The following is a 23,489-nucleotide window of genomic DNA, read 5'->3' as shown; positions in this document are numbered from 1 at the left end:
GAGGGGGCCAACGCAAAATGAATCTGATGATGTTTTCCTGTCTGCCTTTGGCAAATGAAGGAACTAGTGCATACTGAGCATGCACGGTGTGGTATGTGTGGCCAGGCAGTGAGTGATAACAGAAGTCAGTTCGGGATCCCACTCTCAGAACATCCTAGTCCAGCAGACTCCAGGCAGGTGTTGGCAGAGAGAAGAGAAGGGGTTGTCTGGAGGGAGAAGCTGAGTGTGCAGAGGTGCAAGAGAGGAATGCCAGGGAGAGCCCAACCAGGGCGGGCCGGCCAGCGGCCTCTGTCCTGGAGAGGCTACATCCCAGTACAGACGGCGGGTGGCCCTAAAGAGGGAGGAAAATGGCAGTGATCAGATGCCTAAGTGGCTAAACTCTGGCCGCAGCATGAAGCTAGAGGAAGACTTAGACATTTACGCATGGTCTCGTCATGTGTGTATTTCAACTGACGTTGTTAGAGGTAAGTCCTGGGCTCACTCAAAGCCTTTCACTATGTGTTTAACAGACTGGAGTCGATGGAAGTTGATCTCTCTCCTTCTCCGATTAGAAAAGTAAGTGCATGTCTCCTGCCGAGTTCCTCTGTATACCAGACGTGTGGCATTTCCCATTTTCCTCAGTAGTGAAAAACGTAACCTCTCGTGCAACAGTAGACAGACTTTGCACAGTGCTCCTGCATCGTGTGCTGGTCCCGTGGGTGAGAGGGGTGGGCTGTGGCTATAAGCTGGGTCATGAGAACGCTCCTGTTCTGCCTGAATGGCCAGGACTGCAGTTGCATCTGGAGAAACAAAAGCAAATGCGGACGAGGTGTTGGCAGGGTCCCATGCAGGTCCTGTGTTGTTCCCATGCAGGTCCCATGTTGGTCTTGTGTTGACCCTGTGTTGGTCCTATGTTGGTCCTGTGTTGACCCTGTATTGGTCCTGTGTTGACCCTGTGTTGGTCCCATGTTGGTCCTGTGTTGACTCTGTGTTGGTCCCATGTTGGTCCTGTGTTGACTCTGTGTTGGTCCTGTGTTGACCCTGTGTTGGTCCCATGTTGGTCCTGTGTTGACTCTATGTTGGTCCCATGTTGGTCCTGTGTTGACCCTGTGTTGGTCCCATGTTGGTCCTGTGTTGACCCTGTGTTGGTCCCATGTTGGTCCTGTGTTGACCCTGTGTTGGTCCCATGTTGGTCCTGTGTTGACCCTGTGTTGGTCCCATGTTGGTCCTGTGTTGACCCTGTGTTGGTCCCATGTTGGTCCTGTGTTGACCCTGTTGGTCCCATGTTGGTCTTGTGTTGACCCTGTGTTGGTCCTATGTTGGTCCTGTGTTGGTCCTGTGTTGACCCTGTGTTGGTCCCGTGTTGGTCCTGTGTTGACTCTGTGTTGGTCCCATGTTGGTCCTGTGTTGACTCTGTGTTGGTCCCATGTTGGTCCTGTGTTGACTGTGTTGGTCCCATGTTGGTCCTGTGTTGACCCTGTGTTGGTCCTATCTTGGTCCTGTGTTGACCCTGTGTTGGTCCCATGTTGGTCCTGTGTTGACTCTGTGTTGGTCCTATGTTGGTCCTGTGTTGACCCTGTGTTGTTCCCATGTTGGTCTTGTGTTGACCCTGTGTTGGTCCTGTGTTGACCTTGTGTTGGTCCCATGTTGGTCCTGTGTTGACCCTGTATTGGTCCTGTGTTGACTCTATGTTGGTCCCATGTTGGTCCTGTGTTGGTCCTGTGTTGGTTCTGTGTTGATCCTGCGTTGATCCTCTGCTGGTCCCATGTTGGTCCTGTGTTGACCCTGTGTTGGTCCTGTGTTGACTCTACGTTGGTCCCATGTTGGTCCTGTGTTGACCCTGTGTTGGTCCTGTGTTGACTCTATGTTGGTCCCATGTTGGTCCTGTGTTGACTCTATGTTGGTCCCATGTTGGTCTTGTGTTGACCCTGTGTTGGTCCCATGTTGGTCTTGTGTTGACTCTATGTTGGTCCCATGTTGGTCCTGTGTTGACTCTATGTTGGTCCCATGTTGGTCCTGTGTTGACTCTATGTTGGTCCCATGTTGGTCTTGTGTTGACCCTGTGTTGGTCCCATGTTGGTCTTGTGTTGACCCTGTGTTGGTCCCATGTTGGTCCTGTGTTGACTCTATGTTGGTCCCATGTTGGTCCTGTGTTGACTCTATGTTGGTCCCATGTTGGTCCTGTGTTGACCCTGTGTTGGTCCCATGTTGGTCTTGTGTTGACCCTGTGTTGGTCCCATGTTGGTCCTGTGTTGACTCTATGTTGGTCCCATGTTGGTCCTGTGTTGACTCTATGTTGGTCCCATGTTGGTCTTGTGTTGACCCTGTGTTGGTCCCATGTTGGTCTTGTGTTGACTCTATGTTGGTCCCATGTTGGTCCTGTGTTGACTCTATGTTGGTCCCATGTTGGTCCTGTGTTGACTCTATGTTGGTCCCATGTTGGTCTTGTGTTGACCCTGTGTTGGTCCCATGTTGGTCTTGTGTTGACTATGTTGGTCCCATGTTGGTCTTGTGTTGACCCTGTGTTGGTCCCATGTTGGTCCTGTGTTGACTCTGTGTTGGTCCCATGTTGGTCCTGTGTTGACTCTGTGTTGGTCCCATGTTGGTCCTGTGTTGACCCTGTGTTGGTCCCATGTTGGTCCTGTGTTGACCCTGTGTTGGTCCCATGTTGGTCCTGTGTTGACCCTGTATTGGTCCTGTGTTGACTCTGTGTTGGTCCCATGTTGGTCTTGTGTTGGTCCTGTGTTGGTTCTGTGTTGATCCTGCGTTGATCCTCTGCTGGTCCCATGTTGGTCCCGTGCTGGTCCCTGTCAGTCTCTGTTGGTGTCAAGGAGAAAGGGCAGCAAAGTTGGTGGCCCTGTGCTTTACCTGCCTTCACTTGCTGTCTCATGAAATGACAAACAGTGCTGAAGAAGACAGCAGTAAACTTTGTCAGCCCAGGAAAAGAAATGGGTCAGAAAAGCTAAGGACTCTGGGAAACAGGAAGCAACAACTTCAAGCTGGAGAGAAGCAAGACCAGAGGAAACCTGCCCGGAACTCAGGGAGAGTCCAGGCCCGGCTCTCCTGTCGTCTGTCCTGGTGGGCAGAACTCAGCGCCAGATGTACCACATCGGCCACACACCAGGCGGCTCGGAAACGGGAGAGAGGAGGCAGTTTGGGAAGGACTCAGGGCAGAGTGAGCTGCACCCCATAGGAGGGATCAGGACTTGAGAAGCCTGTGGGGCAGGAGGGGGCCGAGGAGCAAAGGCAGGAAAACTGAGTGTGTTCTAGCGGCAGTGAATGCCTGTGTTCCACAGTGCCAGTTATTGGCTTATTTGATTTATGTGTTGCTTCGGGTTGTGCGACACAGTGTGGCTCATTGGCAAGCACTGTTCCGAGCCCTTTATAGATATGAACTCAGTCGTGTAGCAGCCCTGTGGCATGGGTAATCACACCCGGAGCCGGATGATGGAGGGACCCGGAGTCAGAATAAGAAGGCAGAACTGGATCCAGTAGGGAACGAAGAGCCGCCACAGCTTCCGTGAAAGAGAAACGCCAGTTCCTTGGCAGTTGGGTCAAGCACACGCATCCTCTCCCTGCCCAGCTCACCTCCGCCATCCTCATGGCCACGCCCACACCCACCGGCAACACGGGAGCCGTGCTTCCAGAGGGACACGCTTCCTTATGGGTGCACCTCCTCCCTAGGCAACTGGCCCACATCGAGGACCCCACCTGCCCCCTCAGGCCCTGCTGGAAGCTCTTATGGAGCCCTCCCCTGGGTCCCTGTAGGTCCCCACCACCTGCCTTGGCTCCCCCAAGGCCGGACACCTGCTTCCAGCTGTCCCTTGCTGCACTAGGGCCTTGTTTCACGGATGAACTCAGAGCCTCCAAGTCCCCACAGCTTAAGGAGGAAGAACTTTGTTCTGTCAGGTCAGCTTTCTACCTTTCCTTAGGATCTGAGTAATTGAGGAGGATAGAGAATACTCAAGACTGGCAGGCAGCAGGCATGTCGGGCTCACGCCTATAACCTCAGCACTTTGGGAGACCAAGGCAGGTGGATCACTTGAGCCCAGGAGTTTAAGACCAGCCTGGACAACATAGTGAGACCCTGTCTCTAAAAAAAAGGAAAAAGAAAGAAAAGACTGGCAGGCTAAATTGATTGACACTTCACTAGGTGCTACTGTTGGAAATTATTGCTGAGGAACCAGAATGTAATGAATCAAAGTTCCTAAGTGAGGGGCAAAGACCAGACATGGGCATTTTCTGTCTTTTGCTTTTTGTTTTTTGTTTGTTTGTTTGAGACAGAGTCTCACTCTATTGCCTATAGGCTGGAGTGCAGTGGCGAGATCTCGGCTCACTGCAACCTCCACCTCCCGGGTTCAAGGAATTCTCCTGCCTCAGCCTCCCGAGTAGCTGGGACTACAGGCACGCACCACCATGCCTGGCTAATTTTTGTATTTTTAGTAGAGACGTGGTTTCACCATATTGGTCAGGCTGGTCTCGAACTCCTGACCTCGTGATCTGCCCACCTCAGCGTCCCAAAGTGCTGGGATTACAGCCCGGCCAGCACACATTTTTGTAAAGGGCCAGATAGTAAAACATTTGGACTTTGCAGACCAGACAGTCCACAGCTACTCAACTCTGTCATGGAATTGCAAAAGCAACCATAGAAAGTATGGAAGCTAATAGGCATGACCATGACTGTGTTCTAATAAAACTTAATTAACAAAAACAGGCTGCAGGCCATAGTTTGCCAACCCCTGTGCCACACCAGAATGCAAATTTCAAGGAAAGTGTCTAAAACCAACTTTTCACCTCCCGAAACGCCTTGTTACCCTGGAGTGGATGTGTGTAGCAGTTCCTTTGGAAAGAGCTCCCGTCCTCCCTGCCCCACATGATGGCCTAGAGTGAGAGGTGCTCCTGGTAACCCTCAGCCTGAGCAGAGGTTCTGGGACACCACCTGTTGCCTGTGCAGACTGAGGTCTCTCTGGCCTGCAGAGAGCGGTGTGCAGGCCTCTCTCGAGGTGAACCTCCCACACTGTTCAGGGCTGCATGGGAAAGAGCAGTATCGGGGGTGCTCTTGGTGGGGTTCCTGCCCCAAAGGCTCGTCAGAGGGAGGGCCACAGTGCAAGGGTCTCTCATTGGGTGGACTCGGAGAAGCAAAGCCAGCGCCATCCCATGACAGCGCCTGGGGCACAGCTGGGCCCGTCCAGAGGGGATTGGTTCTTTTCCTTCCTCCTCCACCCTTGCTGCTCCAGGCCTGGGGACCTCAGGCTGCTGGCACTGGGGAGGAGGAGAAGCAGAGCCTAAGGCCCCCACCCTCCTGGACAAGGTGCCCGGGAAGGCGAGGGAGAGTCTGCCTTCACATGCAGATGGAAGTGTTGACTAAGGTGTCTGGCTTGGCGGGATAATTTCTAAGTTAAGGCTGTTAACCTTAAATGAGCACGGCATTTTCTATTATGTAAAATTGACCAGGATTAACATATCTTTTTGAAAAGGTAAAATAATGACTCACAAATACAAAGTGAATACCATTCACACACTTCCTTCAACTTATGAGGTGGCCAGACACAGTACCTCACGCCTGTAATCCTAACACTTTGGGAGCTGAGTCAGGCAGATCCCTTGAGCCCAAGAGTTTGAGACCAGCCTGGGTGACATGGCAAGACCCCATCTCTACAAAAAATTAGCTGGGCATGGTGGTGCACACCTGTAGTCCCAGCTACTGAGAAGCTGAGGTGGGAGGATCACCACCAGGAGGTTGAGGCTGTAGTGAGGTGAGTGACTGCCCCACTGCACTCCAGCCTGGACGACAGTGAAACCTTGTCTCAAAAAAAAAAGGTTATTAGTTAATGAGGGAAACCAGCTGATATAGTTTAGATATTTGTCCCTGCCCGAATCTCATGTGGAATTATAATCCCCAGTGCTCGAGGTGGGGCCTGGTAGCAGAAGTTTGGGTTATGGGGGCAGATCCCTGGTGGCTGGTGCTGTCTTTGCCATGGTGGGTGAGTTCTCACGAGATCTGGCTGGTTAAAAGTACATGGCACCACCCCCCAGTCTCTTGCCTGCTCGCCCTGCAACACGCCTGCTCCCCCTTGGCCTCCCACCCTGATTGTAGCCTCCTGAGGCCTCCCCAGAAGCAGCTGTTGCCATGCTTCCTGTACGGCCCTCAGAAGCATGAGCCAGTTAAACCTCTTTTCTTTATGAATTACACAGTCTCTGGTATTTATCGCAGTGCAAGAATGGCCTAATACACCAGTTAAATGTGAAAACTGGTTTAAAGGAGAATCCAAAGAGCAAACATGCGTGTAGGCAGCCAAATGCAGATGTGAACACACCGATGCGTACACAGCCCCTCACACGTGGCAGGAACCAGTGTCTTGCCCAGCCAAGTCTGCCATGGCCCATTTACAAGAAAGGTTTGCACCACTGTCTTCTGTAACTCACAGCTGTCAGACAGCACCAGGACGGGGAAAGACACCAGCACTTGAACGCTCTGCGGAGATTTTCTCTAAATGGAGCAGCAAATGGAACGTAGTTCGAAGGGACGGTGATGTCAAGGGGATTCTTAGGATGAACTTGATATTGAAGACATCCTAGCGGATGGGAAGGATCCAGAAATGATGGCATAGCAGCACTCCAGGCAGGTGAAAGGAAGTACCTGGAGCCTGTCCTGATGAGGCAGGAATATGTCTGGTGTTCACAGGATGGCAGGCAGAGGCTGAAGGTACAGAGACAAAAGCTCCTGATTTCACAAGATTCTGTCTTCTTGGGGGTAGGAGTGAGGTCATGAGCTTCAGGTGGATGGGGAATGTGCTCAGTGGACAGCTCCATGAGAAAGCTGGCCTGCAGGCAGCTCAGAGGGCCATGCCAAGCAGGGGGGTCCGTCCTTCCAAGGTTAGAGTCTTGCCAGCGAGTAGGAGTGGAGGACTGGCAGGGTAGGGCCAAGGGTGTGGCAGAGAGTGTCCCTGGAGCAGGGCACTCCTGTGCTGGTAGAGAGACCACGAGGACACAGAGGGGCTTCCACGGTGTACTGGAAGGGCCTGTGGATTAAAGGATCTGTGGGGTGGCTGTGCCGGGGGCAGAAGCCAGGAAAGTGGGTAGCAGAGGTCTTGGCGGGGCACAGTTGATGGCGGCAGAGCCTGAGGACCAGCGGGGTGAGGCAAGGAGCCTGGGAACAGGAGATGCCAGCAGTGAGTGGAGAGCCAGAGGAGCGAGCCCAGGAAGGGGCAGCAACTAGAAATAGCACCTTGCCATGCCCCCAGGTCGCACTGAGAGGCAGGAGGGGCTCAGAGCAGAGCAGCCTCCCTTACCAGTCTCAGAACCTGCGCTGGCAGCTCTGGGTTCACAGGTTCCTGTGGGTTGAGGAGGGATGGTGGCAGAAGCGACCTCGTGGTTGCTGGATAGAGTGAAGGGTGGGCACAGAGCAGGGCCCAGCACACACAGCTCTGAGCAGCATTAGCTCCAACCTGTCCATCAGCATCTGGATTTCAAGGTGACAAAATTATGCACCCAAGAATGATTTACTCAGAATTTCACATTCTCTAACATCAGCTGCAAACTTTTTTTTCACCTAAAATTCCTAGTAGAGCCCTTTATCCGTTCACTGTTTTAGGCCCTGGTGGAACAGAGGGAATCAAACAGGTAATACCCACCCACACCCCCTCTACCACCAGCAGGCAGAGTCGGGAGATGAACACAGAATCAAGTTAGACAGGAACTTGTCAGAGGGCGATAAAGATGAGGGAGATGGGGTTCCGGGAAATGTGTTCCTAACAGACAGTGGGAGTCCAAATCTCGTAAGCCGCAATATTGGAATTTTACCCATTGTTTTCTTGTTGCATTCTTAGTCCGAGATAGCAGCCGGCCCTGCGAGAATCTCCGTGATTAGTCCACCTCAAGATGGACGAATGGGTAAGTAAAATGTCCTGTAACCTCAGACCGATACATGCATAGATTAAAATGCATTCCCTGAAAGGTCATGTTTAATCAAAGCCGTCAGAACCTACCCAAGGGGGTGCTGTCCTTCCACCAGGTGCATGGGAGGCTACATATTCACCAAAATGGTGCAGCTTTTGAGTCCTTCCAGGGAGAAGCTCCTGATGACTGTGTAACAAGTCACAGGAGATAACTGGCTCCTTTGCATTCTATGTCCTCTTGGTTTTAAACAAAAATAGTGTCACTGGGTTTGCTTCCTGGTAATTGGCTTTGAATTGCTGGTCCATTTTCAAAGTGAATCCCTCCCTCACCCCTCAGCACACATCCACCTCAGCCCACACAGGCCGTCTCCCCACATGCTGTCTCCTGCGTCTTCCCGCAGGGCCACATCTAACAGCTTCTTTCTGTTTCATCCCATGGTTGACCTTGTCTAAGCCCCCTGTTCCCGGAGAGTGTGTCATTTCCAGAGGTTCACCATGTTTCTGCATAGACGTCTGTCCTCACTGGCTGCTCCTCCTAGCGTTCAGTTCTGGAAGGCACGGGGAACTCACCAACTCTAAAACACTTCCAATATATGCTGAGGTACAAAGGGCCGTCTTGTTTCCGTTCCAGCAGGCTGAGGGCACCCTGGACACGCTCAGAACACACGCTGTGTCTGTTGTGTTTCCTCTTTGCCAATTTGAAAGGAAATAGTCATTTTGATTTGCATTTATGTGACTATTAATGATTCTGAGTGTTTTCAATTTATTCCTGTGTGTTTTTTCTATGAATTATCTGCTTTATTCCTTTGTCATTTATGTGGAAGCCCTCAGTGTGCAGGATATTAACCTTTTACCCAATTTGCTTTGTAATTTTATATTTGACCTTTGAATTTTAGAGACAATATTTTTATGTACTCATATCTATTGTTATTATCCCTTTTATTTTATAGGTTCTCAGCTTAGGGAGTTTTTTTTCACATACCTAAATCATTTTTTTCTAACTGGGTGGTTTTTAAAACTTTTTCTTAGAACAGTTTTAGGTTCACAGAAAAATTGAAAGGAAGGTACAGATTTCCCATATACCCCATGACTCCACACACGCACAGCTCCCCCGTCATCCTCACCCTCCACCAGAGCAGTCCATGTGTTAAAACTGATGTTCCTACATGAATACATCATTATCACCCAACGTCCATGGTTTACATTAGGGTTCACTCTAGGTGTCGAATGTTCTATGGGTTTGAACAAATATCTAGTGACATGTATCCCCATCGTAGCAGCATATGGAATAGTGCCACACCCTAAAAATCCTCTGTGCGCCACCTGTTCATCCTTCCCCCACCTCCCACCAACCCTTGACAGCCACTGATCTTTTTACGGTCCCTTTTTCAGACTTCTCCTGGAGTTGGAATTCTACAGTATGTGGCTTCTCAGATTGACTCCTTTCACTTAGCAATACACACTTACGGTTCCCCCATCTCTTCTCATGGTTTGCTAGCTCATTTTTTCAGTCACTGAATAATATTCCATTATCTGGATGTATCATAGTTTATCCATTCACCTACTGAAGGGCATCTTGGTTGCTTCCAAGTTTTGGCAATTATGAATTAAGGTGCTATAGATGTCCATGTGCCAGGGTTTTGTGTAGACATGTTTTCAGCTCCTTTGGGTAAATACTAAGGAGTGTGAATGCTGGATCAGATGGTGAGAGGGTGTTTAGTTTTGAAAGAAATTGCCAGACTACCTTCCAAAGTGGCAGCAGCTTTTCGCATTCCCACGAGCAACGAATGAGAGTTCCTGTTGCTCCACGTCCTCACATTTGATGATGTCAGTGTTCTGGATTTCGGCCAGCTGATAGGTATGTAGCGGTATCTTGCTGTTTTATTTTGCATTTCATTGATAACATATGACTAGGAGCATCTTATGCTGATTTTTCATCTGCATATCTTCTTTGCTGAAGTGTCTCTTAAGGTATTTGGCCCATTTTTTAATTGGATTGTTTTCTTATTGTTGAGTTTTAAGAGTCCTGTGTATATTTTGGATGACATTTCTTTTTTGTGTGTCTTTTTTTTGGATGACATTTCCTTATCAGATAAATACGTATCTTGAAAATATTTTCTTCCATTTTGTGGCTTGTCCTTTGTTCTCTTGACATTATCTTTCACAGAACAGAATTCTTCTAGTTTTTAATGTTTACCTTCTTCCAAATTCTTTGGAGTTTATCTTGAGGTATGTTGTAAGATGAATTTTTTTAATAATTTATTTTGAAAATACTTCAAGCACACAGAAAAAATTGTAAGAATAGTATTTAAAAAACCAACTTAGTTTTTTAAAAATAATTTATTTTGAAAATATTTCAAGCACAGAAAAAATTGTAAGAACAGTATTTAAAAAACCAACTTAGTTTTTAGAAATAATTTATTTTGAAAATACTTCAAGCACACAGAAAAAATTGTAAGAACAGTATTTAAAAAAACAAACTAGTTTTTAAAATAATTTCTTTCGAAAATACTTCAAGCACACAGAAAAAATTGTAAGAATAGTATTAAAAAAAAAAACAAAACTCCAACATCTCCCTTGCCCAGATTCCCCAAATGTTAACATTTTGTTAATTTGCTCCCAATCTGTCATCATTGGTATTTCTCTGAACCACTGAGCACGTTACCGATGTGGTGCCCTAGCATCGCTAAAAACCAAGAACACAGTCTTACAAAACCACCTGTAACTCAGGCCAGGCGTCCACGCTGACACAGCACAGTCCTACGAAACCACCCGTAACTCAGGCCAGGCGTCCACGCTGACACAGCACAGTCCTACGAAACCACCCGTAACTCAGGCCAGGCGTCCACGCTGACACAGCACAGTCCTACGAAACCACCCGTAACTCAGGCCAGGCGTCCATGCTGACACAGCACAGTCCTACGAAACCACCCGTAACTCAGGCCAGGCGTCCACGCTGACACAGCGCAGTCATACAAAACCACCCGTAACTCAGGCCGGGCGTCCACGCTGACACAGCGCAGTCATACAAAACCACCCGTAACTCAGGCCGGGCGTCCACGCTGACACAGCGCAGTCATACAAAACCACCCGTAACTCAGGCCAGGTGTCCACGCTGACACAGCGCAGTCCTACAAAACCACCCGTAACTCAGGCCAGGCGTCCACGATGACACAGCACAGTCCTACGAAACCACCCGTAACTCAGGCCAGGCGTCCACGCTGACACAGCGCAGTCATACAAAACCACCCGTAACTCAGGCCAGGCGTCCACGCTGACACAGAACAGTGCTACGAAACCACCCGTAACTCAGGCCAGGCGTCCACGCTGACACAGCGCAGTCCTACGAAACCACCCGTAACTCAGGCCAGGCGTCCACGCTGACACAGCACAGTCCTACGAAACCACCCGTAACTCAGGCCAGGCGTCCATGCTGACACAGCGCAGTCCTACGAAACCACCCGTAACTCAGGCCAGGCGTCCACGATGACACAGCACAGTCCTACGAAACCACCCATAACTCAGGCCAGGCGTCCACGCTGACACAGCGCAGTCCTACGAAACCACCCACATCTCAGGCCAGGCGTCCACGCTGACACAGCACAGTCCTACGAAACCACCCATAACTCAGGCCAGGCGTCCATGCTGACACAGCGCAGTCCTACGAAACCACCCGTAACTCAGGCCAGGCGTCCACGATGACACAGCACAGTCCTACGAAACCACCCATAACTCAGGCCAGGCGTCCACACTGACACAGCGCAGTCCTACGAAACCACCCACAACTCAGGCCAGGCGTCCACGCTGACACAGCTGTACCATCCCGTCAGCTGTCACCACAGAGTTTTTCTTCTCCTCTGGTCAAGAATCTCATGGAAAGATGAGCTACATCCAGCTGTAACATCTCTTCTCTCTCCTCTGGACTGGAACATTTCTTCATAGTTCTTTTTCTTGTCCTCAACAGTTTCGAAGAATAAAGACCTTAAATTCTGAAGGGTGACCCATAACCTGGGTTGTCTGGTATTTCCTCCGGAGACCAGACCATCCTCTATTGGCGGGAATGCCCCAGAAATGCTACTGCTCTGCTTAGCACATCATATCAGAGCACAGAGGTGACCTGTTCTGCCACAGGGATGTTCACCTTAGTCACCTGATTGATTCCTCTTCACCTCGGTCTCCTGATTCCTCCAGGAGGATGTTCACCTTGGTCTCCTGATTCCTCCAGGAGGATCTTCACCTTGGTCTCCTGATTCCTCCAGGAGGATGTTCACCTCGGTCTCCTGATTCCTCCAGGAGGATGCTCACCTTGGTCACGTGATTCCTCCAGGAGGATGTTCACCTTGGTCGCCCGATTCCTCCAGGAGGATGTTCACCTTGGTCGCCCGATTCCTCCAGGAGGATGTTCACCTTGGTCACGTGATTCCTCCAGGAGGATGTTCACCTTGGTCACGTGATTCCTCCAGGAGGATGTTCACCTCGGTCGCCCGATTCCTCCAGGAGGATGTTCACCTCGGTCGCCCGATTCCTCCAGGAGGATGTTCACCTCGGTCTCCTGATTCCTCCAGGAGGATGTTCACCTTGGTCGCCTGATTCCTCCAGGAGGATGTTCACCTTGGTCTCCTGATTCCTCCAGGAGGATGTTCACCTTGGTCGCCTGACCACACAGGCATCTATCAGGCTTTCTCACTGCAGCCACTGTGTCCCCCATAATGGATGAGTATCTTGTGGAGAGATAGTCCAAATGACACTGATACCTTTTGCCTCATCCGGCCTCACCCCCCAACAATCAGCCACCTAATGACTGCCTCATAGCAATTTTTCCATGTCCACAGTTCCTTCTATATGTATTAATTGTCATTCTACTATAAAGAAGAGCTTTTTCTTTTACCCAATTCAGGTATCTATGTATTCACTAATTTATAACAATAAGGATTCATAGATTTCTTTTTTTTTTGAGACAGAATCTTGCTCTGTCGCCCAGGCTGGAGTGCAGTGGTGCAATCTTGGCTGACTGCAACCTCTGCCTCCCAGGTTCAAGCGATTCTTGTGCCTCAGTCTCCCAAGTAGCTGGGACCATAGGCATGCACCACCACACCCAGCTAATTGTTTTTGTATTTTTAGTAGAGATGGAGTTTCGCCATGTTGCCCATGATGGTCTCAAACTCCTGAGCTTAGGCAATCCACCTGCCTCAGCCTCCCAAAGTGCTAGGATTGCAGGTGTGAGCCATTGCGTGCAGCCATATTCATAGATTTCTATTTTGTTCAGAGGTTTGTATTTTCTGCTAAAATCCTCCCAGATATGGTCATGTTCAAAATGCATTTTTAAAACCTCAACCAGGAATTCTGTATCCAATGAAATTAACATTTTAAAATGAAGACTAAATACATTCACAGAGTAACAGAAACAGAATTCATTGCTAATAGACCTGCCCTACAAGAAATGTAAAGGAAGGCATTTAGGTTGATCCCACACAGTCACTTCAATCTGTTAGAAGGAATGAAGAGCATGGGGAATGGTGAATATGGGATGAGAATAAGAGACTGCATTGTTAATTATTTTATCTTCTCATTACCTTACAAAACATAACATTGAAGCAACAATGATAACACTGTATTGTTGGAGTTATAACAAATAGATGTAACATAGAGGATAATAAGCACAAAGGAAGAGCGAGGAGATGGAGCAACAGTGGAGCAGAAGATTAGACTTGTTTAAAGCAACCACAGCAAACACAACTCTAAAAACACAGCTGAAAAATCAAGAGGGATTTTTACATGACGTTGTAAAGCATGTATTAAAGACAATCAAGACAATAGAAGGACAAAGGAGACAGAGGCATTGGAGAATAAATAGCAGAACGGCCAGTGAGGGCTTTCTTCCGGACCCTGTCGATGAGTATATTTTCTCCTTTCACAAATACCACAATATCTTGGTTACTTTTACTTTACAGTAAGTTTTGGAATTAGACGGCATAGCCCTCTAACCTTTTTCTTAATTTATCAACATAATTGTGCCTATTCCAGGTTCTCTTCATTTCCATATAAATGTTAGGATAGTGTCAAATTCTACAGAGAAAGTCTGCCGGGAGTTTGATATTGATTGAATCTCTACATCGGTGTGGGGAGAATTGCCATCTTCACAGTTTTAACTGTCTCAGTGCTTAGATGTGCTACGTCTCTCCATTGATTAGAGCTTCTTTAGTTTCTCTCAAGAATCCTCAGCACTTTTCACTGTACAGGCCTTGTACTTTCTTGATAGACTTACACTTAGGTATTTCTTTGTTTTTTTTTTGAGACAGAGTCTCACTGTGTCGCCCAGGCTGGAGTGCAGTGGTGCCATCTAAGCTCACTGCAACCTCCACCTCCTGGGTTCAAGCAATTCTTGTGCCTCAGCCTCCCAAGTAGCTGGGATTAATTACAGGCGTGCAGCACCACACCCGGCTAATTTTTGTAATTTTAGTAGAGACGGAGTTCACCATGTTGACAAGGCTGGCCTCGATCCCCTGGCCTCAAGCCATCCATCCACCTCAGCCTTCCAAAGTGCTGGGATTACAGGTGTGAGCCATTGCACCCGGCCCTAGGTATTTCATTATTTTTTACGGTGGAATTTTCTTCATTTAATTTTTATATTGGTTATAGTTCACATGGTATATCTTTTTCCATCCTTTTATTTTCAACCTGCCTGTGTCTTTGAATCCATGATGTGCCTCTGATAGACAACATATGGTTAGATCTTGTTTTTTGATCTATTATAATCTGTACTTTCTGATTTGATAGTCCATTGATATTTTATATAATTATTAATTTTTGTGGTTGGATTTGTGCCTGCTGTCTTGCTGTTTTTTGTTTTATATATGACAGGATTTTTAGTTTATCAGTATCTCCTTAACTGCCTTTGTTTGCAATAAATATTTGTATCATACCATTTTGCTATAGACTGATTTGAGTCCCCCCAAAATTCATATATTGAAGCCCTAACCTCCAATGTGACTATATTTTGAGTTAGAACCTTTAGGAGGTAAAGTTAAATTAGCTCTAAGCCAATAAGATTCATGTCCTCAAAACAAAACACACTATTCAATGGAGGAAGACACTATTCAGTGGGGGAAAGGACAGTTTTTTCGAGAAATGGTGTTGGGAAAACTGGATATCCACCTGCAGAATAATGAAGTTGGACTCCTTCCAGCACTATGTACAAAAGTTAATTCAAAATGGATCAAGGACCTAAAACTATAAAATATAAAACTCTTTTAAGAAAACATAGAGCAAAAGGTTCACAATGTTGGATGTGGCAGTGATTTCCTGGATATGATACCAAAGCACAGGCAACAACAAAAAAATTAAACAAATTGACCTCATAAAAATTTTAAATTTTTCCACATCAAAAGATACTATCAATAGAGTAAAAAGGCAACTTGCAGAATCAGAGAAAATATTTGCAAATCATATGTATCCAATAAGGGATTACAATCCAGAATACATAAAGAACTAAAACTTAACAACGAACAACCTGATTCAAAAATGGGCAAAGCCTGGGCGCAGTGGTGCACACTTGTCATCCCATCACTTTGGGAGACCAAGGCAAAAGGATCGCTTGAGCTCAGGAGTTCGAGACCAGCCTGGGCAACATGGTGAAACCCCCATCTCTACAAAAAAACTTAAAAAGTAGTTAGGCATGGGGGCACACACCTGTAGTCCCGGCTGCTCAGGAAGCTGAAGTGGGCAAATTGCTTGAGCCTGGGGGGCAAAGGTTGCAGTAAGTCGAGATTGTGCCACTGCACTCCAGCCTGGGTGACAGTGTGAGACCCTGTCTCAGAAAAAAGAAAGCGGAGGGCAGCAAATGACTTGAATAGGCAAAGTACACAAATGATCAATAAGCACATGAAAAGATACTCATCGTTCATCGTTAGAGAAATGCAAATCAAAACTACAGCAAGAGCTGGGTATAGTGGCTCATGCATGTAGTCCCAGCTGTTCAGGAGGCTGAGGTGGGAGGATTGCTCGAGCCAAGGAGACGGAGTCCAGCCTGGGCAACATAGCAAGACCTCATCTACAAGAGAAAAAAAAAACAGCAAGATACTATCTCACACCCATTAGGATGGCTACTATATATTTAAAAAATCGCACCTGCAGTCCTAGCTACTTGGAACACTGAGGCAGGATTGCTTGAGCTCAGGAGGTCAAGGCTGCAGTGAACTATGATTGCATCACTGCACTCCAGCCTGGACGACAGAGTAAGATCCTGTCTCTTAAAAACAAAAACAGGCCGGGCACGGATGTCTGTAATCCCAGCACTTTGGGAAGCTGAAGTGGACAGATCACTTGAGGTCAGGACTTCAAGACCAGCCTGGCCAACATGATGAAACCTGTTTCTACTAAAAATGCCAAAACTAGCCGGGTGTGGTGGCACACACCTGTAGTCCCAGCGACTTGGGAAGCTGAGAGGCCGAGGTGGAGCTGAGCCTAGGAGTTCCAGACCAGCCTGGGCAAAACCCCCTCTCTACAAAAAATTATCCAGGCTGGTGGCGTAAACCTGTGGTCCCAGCTTCTCGGGATGCTGAGGTGGGAGAATTGCCTGAGCCTGGGAGGTCAAGGCTGCAGTGAGCAGTGATCATACCACTGCACCCCAGATTGGTTGACAGAGTGAGACCCTGTCTCAAGAAAAAAGAAAACGAGAGAGGAGAATGGACAAAGAAGTAATCACATAGTTGAAGTCTGTGGATGCAGCTGTCCTCAAAGTATTTTTATGAAGATGGTTAAACCTGAAACAAACTTCAGAATTATTTGGTCTGCAGATGTTTTCCTTTAAATAAATGTTTATTGTAATCATTTTTAAAAACCCAAAATAACAAGTGTTGTTAAGGACGCGGAGGAATTGGAAGCATGTGCACTGTTGGTGAGAATGTGAAATGGTGTGGCCGCTGTGGAAAACAGTGTGGCCTTTCCTCCAAAACTTAAAAACACAATTCCCAGATGATGCTGCATTTCAATTCAGTACTCAAAAGGATTGAAAGCAGGGTCTCTAAGAGATGCTTGTATACCCAAGATCGTAGCAGTATTATTCACAGTGTCTAAAACATGGGAGCCATCTAAGTATCCATCAGATGAATGGATAGGCACAATGTGTGTCTCCATACAGTGGGCTATGATTCAGCCTTAAAATGGAAGGAAACTCTGGCACACGCTACCGCGTGGATGAACATTGAGGACGCTATGCTAAGTGCATAAGCCAGTCGCAGAAACACAAATGCTGTGTGAGTCCATGTGTGTGAGGTAGTCAAGATCGTAGAGACGGAAAGTAGGATGGTGGCTGCCAGGGGCTGTGGGATGGAGGGGTGGGAAGCTCTCGTTTAATGGGAGTTTCACAAAATGAAAACAGTTATAGAGATGGGTGGTGTGATGGTTGCACAGCATTAGGAATGTATTTAATACCAGTGAACTGTACACTGAAAATGGTTAAGGTAGGAAATTGTATCATCATAAATTTTCCAAAAACAAAAGAGACACCAGGGAGCTTGCTTACTAACTCTCTGCACACACACAAAAGAGGCCGTATGAAGACAGAGTGAGAAGGCTGCTGTCTGCAAGCCAGGACCCACATCAGCCAGCATCTTGATGGACTTGCCAGTCTCCAGAACTGCGAGAAATAAACTTCTGTTGTGTAAGCCACCCAGTCTGTGGTATTTTATTACAGAAGCCCAAGCAGACTAATTAACACATTTTAGTTCTCCTGTTGATACTTTATCTGTGTGCTTTATTATTTCAGTGATTCCTCTAGAGATTACAACATGCATCTTGAACTCACCACAGTGAACACTCACTGAGGTGAACACCGACTGAATTCCAGTGGAACGTAACCACATTGCTCCATATAGTTCCGCTTCCTCCCACCTGCTTTGTCATATGTATTTATGTACATATATATGGGATCTATGTGTTATAAATCTAACAATATGGTGTTGTCATTATTTCCTGAATTAAACTTATGTTTCTTAAAGACCTTTAGAGGAAAAAAATATTTTATTCCATCATTCACAACATATTAACCATTTCCAGTTTTTTCTTGCAGGGAAGATTGGCTAGAAGTCAGTTCGCTTCATTTTTTTTTCCATATTTGAATGTCTTTGTCTTCATTTTGAAGGATAATTTCACTGAAGATACATTTTCTTGGTTGACTTTTTAGCACTTGGTATATGTGTCATTCCTCTGTCTTCTGGCTTCCATTATTATTAATATTGGGTTTTTTCATTTTTTTTTTTTTGAGACTGGGTCTCACTCTGCCGCCCAGGCTAGAGTGCAGTGTCTTGACCATGGCTCACTGCAGCCTGGACCTCCTGGGCTCAATCGATCCTCCCACCTCAGCCTCCTGAGTATCTGGGACTGTAGGCATGCACCACCACACCTGGCTAATTTTTCTTTTTTCTTTCTTTTTTTTTTTTTTTTTTTTTTGAGACTGAGTCTCACTCTGTTGCCCAAGCTGGAGTGCAATGGTGTGATCTCACTGCAACCTCCACCTCTGGGTTCAAGTGATTCTCCTGCCTCAGCCTCCTGAGGAGCTGGGATTACAGGTGCGCGCCACCACACCTGGCTAGTTTTGTAGAGATGGGGTTTCACCATGTTGGCCAGGCTGGTCTCAAACTCCTGACCTCAGGTGATCTGCCCACCTCGGCCTCCCAAAGTGCTGGGATTACAGGCATGAGCTACCTTACCCAGCCATTTCCATTATTTCTGATGAGAAGTCAGCTGTAAATCGTATTGTCCTGTAGGTGATGAGTTGCTCTTCTCTTGCTGCTTTAAGTATTTTTCTTTTTGTCTTTCACTTACTAAAGCTTTATAGTAACTTTTGAAATTATGAAGTGTGAGTTTTCCAACTTTGTTCTTTTTTGAGATTGTTTTGCATATTTTGAGTTCCTTGCATTTCCATATGAATTTTAGGATCAACTTTCCCATTTCTGCTGACAAAGCAGGTTGAAATCTCGGTAGAGTTTTAATTCACCTTGTACATCAATGTAGGGGATATTGCCATCTAATACTAACACTGCATCTTCCAATCCATGAATGTTGGACATAGCTTTACCTTTATTTAGGTCTTTGATTTCTTTCAATGGTATTTTGCAGTTTTCAGTGAAGAAATCTTGCACTTCATTGGTAAAATTTATTCCTAAGTATTTTGTTATTTTGGTGCTACCATAAATAGAATTGTTTTGTAACTTTTATTTTCAGGTTTTCATTGCTAGTATGTAGAAATACAACTGATTTTTATAGATGGATCTTGTATCCTGCAATCTACTGAGTTTATGAGCTCTGGGGATTTTTTTTGTGGATTCTCTAGGGTTTTCTGTATATGGCAAATCATGTCATCTGCAAGTGGAGGTTGTTTTACTTTTTCCTTTCCAACCACGATGCCTTTTATTTATCTTTTACTTTTATTTTTATCTTTTCACTTCCTGTCCCACTGCAGGACTTTCATTTGTTTTTCTCGCCTAACCGCCCTCTCTGGAACTTTCAATACAGTGTTGAATACAAGCGGCAAGAACAGACATCCTTGTCTTTGTTCTGTTCCTGATCTTAGGAGGAAACTTTCAGCCTTTCACCATGAAGGATGGTGTTCACTGAGGGTTTCCTGGAGGCGCCCTTTATAGGGTTGAGAAGTGCCCTTCTAGTCCTTTTTTGTCATGAAGAAGGGTTAAATTTTTCAAGTGCTTTCTCTTTCTCTTTTGAGATGATTATTGGGTTTTGTTCTGTTACCATGATGTGTTCATAGATGTAATTACTTCCATTGATAGAATATATTAATATGGTGTTGATTTCTGTATGTTGAAGGAACTGTGCATTCCTGAGATGAATCCCGGTTGGTCGTGGTGTATGATCTTTCTTATACGCTGCTGGATTTTGTTTGCTGGTATTTTGTTGAGGAATTGTGTGTCTGTATTCATAAGAGATACTGGTCAGCACACTTCTTTCCTTGTAACGTTTCTGTCTGCTTTTGGTGTCAGGACCTCATTCTGTCCTCATAGAATGAGTTAGAAAATGTTCCCTTCTTGGTTCTTTTTTCTTTAGCATTTCTGTTTTTGTGTTGAAAGCCCTGTGCCTGGAGTCATTATCATCATATTTTCCTTTAATTCTTTGGCTCATTTACGGTGGCCGCTCTGGAGTCCTTAGGAAATGCGATCTGGGCCGCACAGCGTGGGCCTCTGCCATCTGCCCTTTTCCCTGAGTGTGGTCACGCTTCTGTTTCTTTGCTTATCCCATAATTTGGGGCTGCAATCTGGACAACCTGGGTACTGTATTTGTCCCAGCAAGTCTGGATTCTTGTATTTTTATCCAAGGTTGTTTGATTGGTTTTTGTTTGCTTGGGTATTTTACCTGGACCTAAGCTGGAGAATCTGTGTCCACGGCAGCCGCAGATGTGTCCGCTCATGGTTTCTGCTCTTTTCTTGTTGAGCTGAGATGTCCCGGGGTGTCCGCCTGTCTTTACAGCTCAGCGGTTGGCCGCTGCTCTGTCTGTGGTTGTGCTCCAACCCCACGCATCCCTGAGGCTCCCCATGGCCAATGAATGATCTGTGCATGTGGGGAGCCGATATCCAGTCAGTTCCTGGTCCCCTGTGGCATCACTTCTGTGGCCGCACTGGATCCCCCTGCACAGGCCTGTGCTGCTTCTGTCGGCCAGGGTTCCGGGGAAGCCGCCTCTGTCTGGCTCTCTTGTTCTCGGCATCCCCCCGTTATTTTTCTGACTGGTCCCTGCCCTCCTTACCCCTCCCCAGCCAGGACTGTGGGCCTCTCCAGGTCCTGCAGATGGACCCCTCGTGGCTGATGAAAGTGTTCCCCTCCCACCTTGAGCCCACCCCCTCTGGAAGCAAGGCTGCTGGTCCTCAGCTACCCACCCTGGTGCAGCTGTGCTCTTGCTGGGTAGAGTGGGGTAGGGGGAGGTGGAGCAGCTGCTTATATGCTGCTGGATTTGGTTTGCTGGTATTTTATTGAGGAATTTTGTGTCTGTATTCACCCTCAGGCTGGGAAACCAAGTCCCGCTCCTCCCAAAGCTGCAACGGGATTTCAGGAGTCAGTGTGTTCTGATTTCAGGAGTCAATGTTTTCTGATTTGTTGTCTGCCTTGAATTGATTTCCAGAGGCCTGAATGGTTGTTTCTACCATTTTGTCCAGTTTCGCACTTGGCTTCGTAGAGATAACTCATTGATTTCTACTGCACTGTAGCCAGCAGTCCTCCTCAACAAGCACTCATTGAATGAGTTGGTGAACGGCAGGTCCTGGACCCCTCACATGCTGGAGTGGCAGGCGGGCCGTCTGTGCGTTATCTGCCTTGCAGACTCACTGAGCAGTGTGTGGGGCTGTCTGACCTGTCAGCAGGGGCGCAGGGCGCTCACTCTTCAGTACGCGGTCCCCTCCAGAACACAGCACAGTGGATCTGGCATCACAGGGAAACAGGCTGCTGGGCATCCAGATGGTGAAATTTACTCTCTTCAAATGTCAGCATGTTTCAGTTAAATTTTTCAAATGGACATCTTTGTGAAACACATTAAATAGCATTACTCCCCTGAACAGAGACCGCTGCACTGGAAGGTGTTGTGGGAATGGGTTACCCCTCTGGTCACCTGCTTCTTAGTGGGACTGAAACATGGCGCCCCCTTGGCACCCTGAGGAGCTCCTCCCACCTCAGGGCTGTTGTGCTCTCGAGAGCTGGCCTGGCTCTGGGTGGCTTTCGGGCCTTCCTCTAGCACTCCCTGGCGGCCCCTTTCTCTGAGTCACTGCTCTTCAGGATGACGCCTGGTGTGACTTGATTCTCAGCAGAACCTGAAGGACTCCTCAGGATTCTCCAAGCCCTGTGGGACACACAGGGGGCTGATCGGCAGGGGTCTTTTGGGTCTGAGATCCTATGACCCACACTTGGCTCTCTTGAGCACTGCTTGCCAGACCCTGGGTGAATTGTTGGCCTCTTGGGTCCTCAGTCTCTTCATCTCTGTTGGTAATAGTTATCTTGAAAAATTTCCATTGAGTAAATAGGAAACAATTTCTTTTTTTTTTTTTTTCTTTTTTTGATGGAGTTTCGCTCTTGTTGCCCAGGCTGGAGTGCAATGGTGTGATCTCAGCTCACTGCAACCTAACCTTAGCCTCCCAGGTTCAAGTGATTCTCCTGCCTCAGCCTCCCTAGTAGCTGGGATTACAGGCATGCGCCACCACGCCTGGTTAATTTTGTATTTTTAGTAGAGACAGGGTTTCTCCGTGTTGGTCGGGCTGGTCTTGAACTCCCGACCTCAGGTGATCCACCCGCCTTGGCCTCCCAAAGTGCTGGGATTACAGGCATGAGCCACCACACCCAGCCTACAATTTCAACTGACCATATAGTATTGAGCATAAGTTACTTAACAAAAGATACCTGCCATCGTTATTATTTGTGGTTCTGTGTGTTCAATGTACAGGGTTTTGTTTTAATCACTGGTGTGAGGCTGACGGATGAGGAGGCAACGGCTATGAGGAAAGGAGTTTCCGCTCATAGTTCCCCAGAGACCCCCAGGGAGGGAGTGAGGGGAGACCTAGCACCTTGGCTGTGGTTCTCATGGGAGGATCAGGCAGGGTGAGTGGAACAGGCCGCCCAGGCTTGGGGTTGGCTCTGAACACGGGCTCTGGATTTGTTGGCTTTCATATCAGAAGTGTGCTCACCGTGGCCTCCTGCCTCTAGGAACTGGCTGTCCCTAGGAGGGCAGTCTCTGCAGGGTCCACAAGCCTCCAGATGCCAAACCGTGATACAAGACAGAAGTGAAGGCAGCACTCACACAGCCTAGTAAGCTTTCCTTCTTGCTCTTAGCTGTTCTTTGGAACCTTCTCAGGGTCACCTGCAGACTGAGGAGTTACGATGCCTCCCGCAGGCAGCATCCTCACAAGGTCCGCACAGCCCCGGGGCAAAGACAAGACCCCTGTCGGGGGCACGGAGGCTGCCTTGTGCTCGGGGCCTCCTGCCCCACAAGCCGGCAACCCCCCGACGTGCCGCAGCAGGCAGGGCACTGGACAGTCACAGTCACTGCGCTGGGGAAGCCTAATGCTTGGGCTCCCTCACTGGGTGGCTTTCCCATCCTGGGGTCCAGGAGCAGGTGTTGCTTGAGAACTCAGTCGTCACATCTCCCCTTTCATGTTACAAGGCGCCTGGAGAAAGCAAACACGGGTGGGGCACTGAAAGAAATTCTGGACGCGCTTTTGCCCTTCCGGCAGTTCTCAGGGTAGCAGGAGCCAAGGCTTGGGAGAGGCGGGGGAGGAAGCTCGTGCTCCAGATGCTCATTGAGTACCTGTGTATGCCAGGCACAGTCCGCATGCCCACAGCTGCCCCCGTGATGGGCAGGCTCCCCTCGCAGAGCCCACGGGCCGAGGGCCCCTCAGTGAGGCTGAAACTCAGCTGGGACTGGCCAGTTCGTTTCCAGGTCTTGCTATCCAGCTGCTGATGATTCAGATGGCTTACATATTCTCTAAGCTGCAGAGGTGCATAAAGGTAGAAAGATTAAAATGTAGGATATTTACGCCCTCATGTGGAAGACCCAGGGCTTCTCAGAGTGTCGTGTTGGCACCAGGGCTGCCCGCAACCTAAGAGGACCCGCGTGCCTGTGTG

The 23,489-nt window shown here is 47.8% G+C and overlaps 1 protein-coding gene across 4 annotated transcripts in view; it reads left to right on the top strand.

The window, feature by feature from the left end:
• Positions 1-23,489, top strand: part of RNF212 (ring finger protein 212) — a 64,036-nt gene that overhangs the window by 35,455 nt on the left and 5,092 nt on the right. For 2 of the 4 annotated variants that reach the window (XM_016952718.4, XM_054683677.2), the window contains 2 exons: positions 510-555; positions 7,809-7,872. In XM_016952718.4, the coding sequence (XP_016808207.1) occupies positions 510-555; positions 7,809-7,872 (110 nt within the window). Of the gene's footprint in view, positions 1-509; positions 556-7,808; positions 7,873-8,331; positions 8,479-23,489 lie in introns of all 4 variants that reach the window. The other 2 variants (XM_024355953.3, XM_016952722.4) reach the window with 2 other exon arrangements.

This window comes from Pan troglodytes, chromosome 3 (genome assembly GCF_028858775.2).
Source record: "Pan troglodytes isolate AG18354 chromosome 3, NHGRI_mPanTro3-v2.0_pri, whole genome shotgun sequence".
Classification (NCBI taxonomy): domain Eukaryota; kingdom Metazoa; phylum Chordata; class Mammalia; order Primates; family Hominidae; genus Pan; species Pan troglodytes.
The sequence above is the reverse complement of the archived record's forward strand: the minus strand, read 5'-3'. Positions and strand labels throughout refer to the sequence as shown.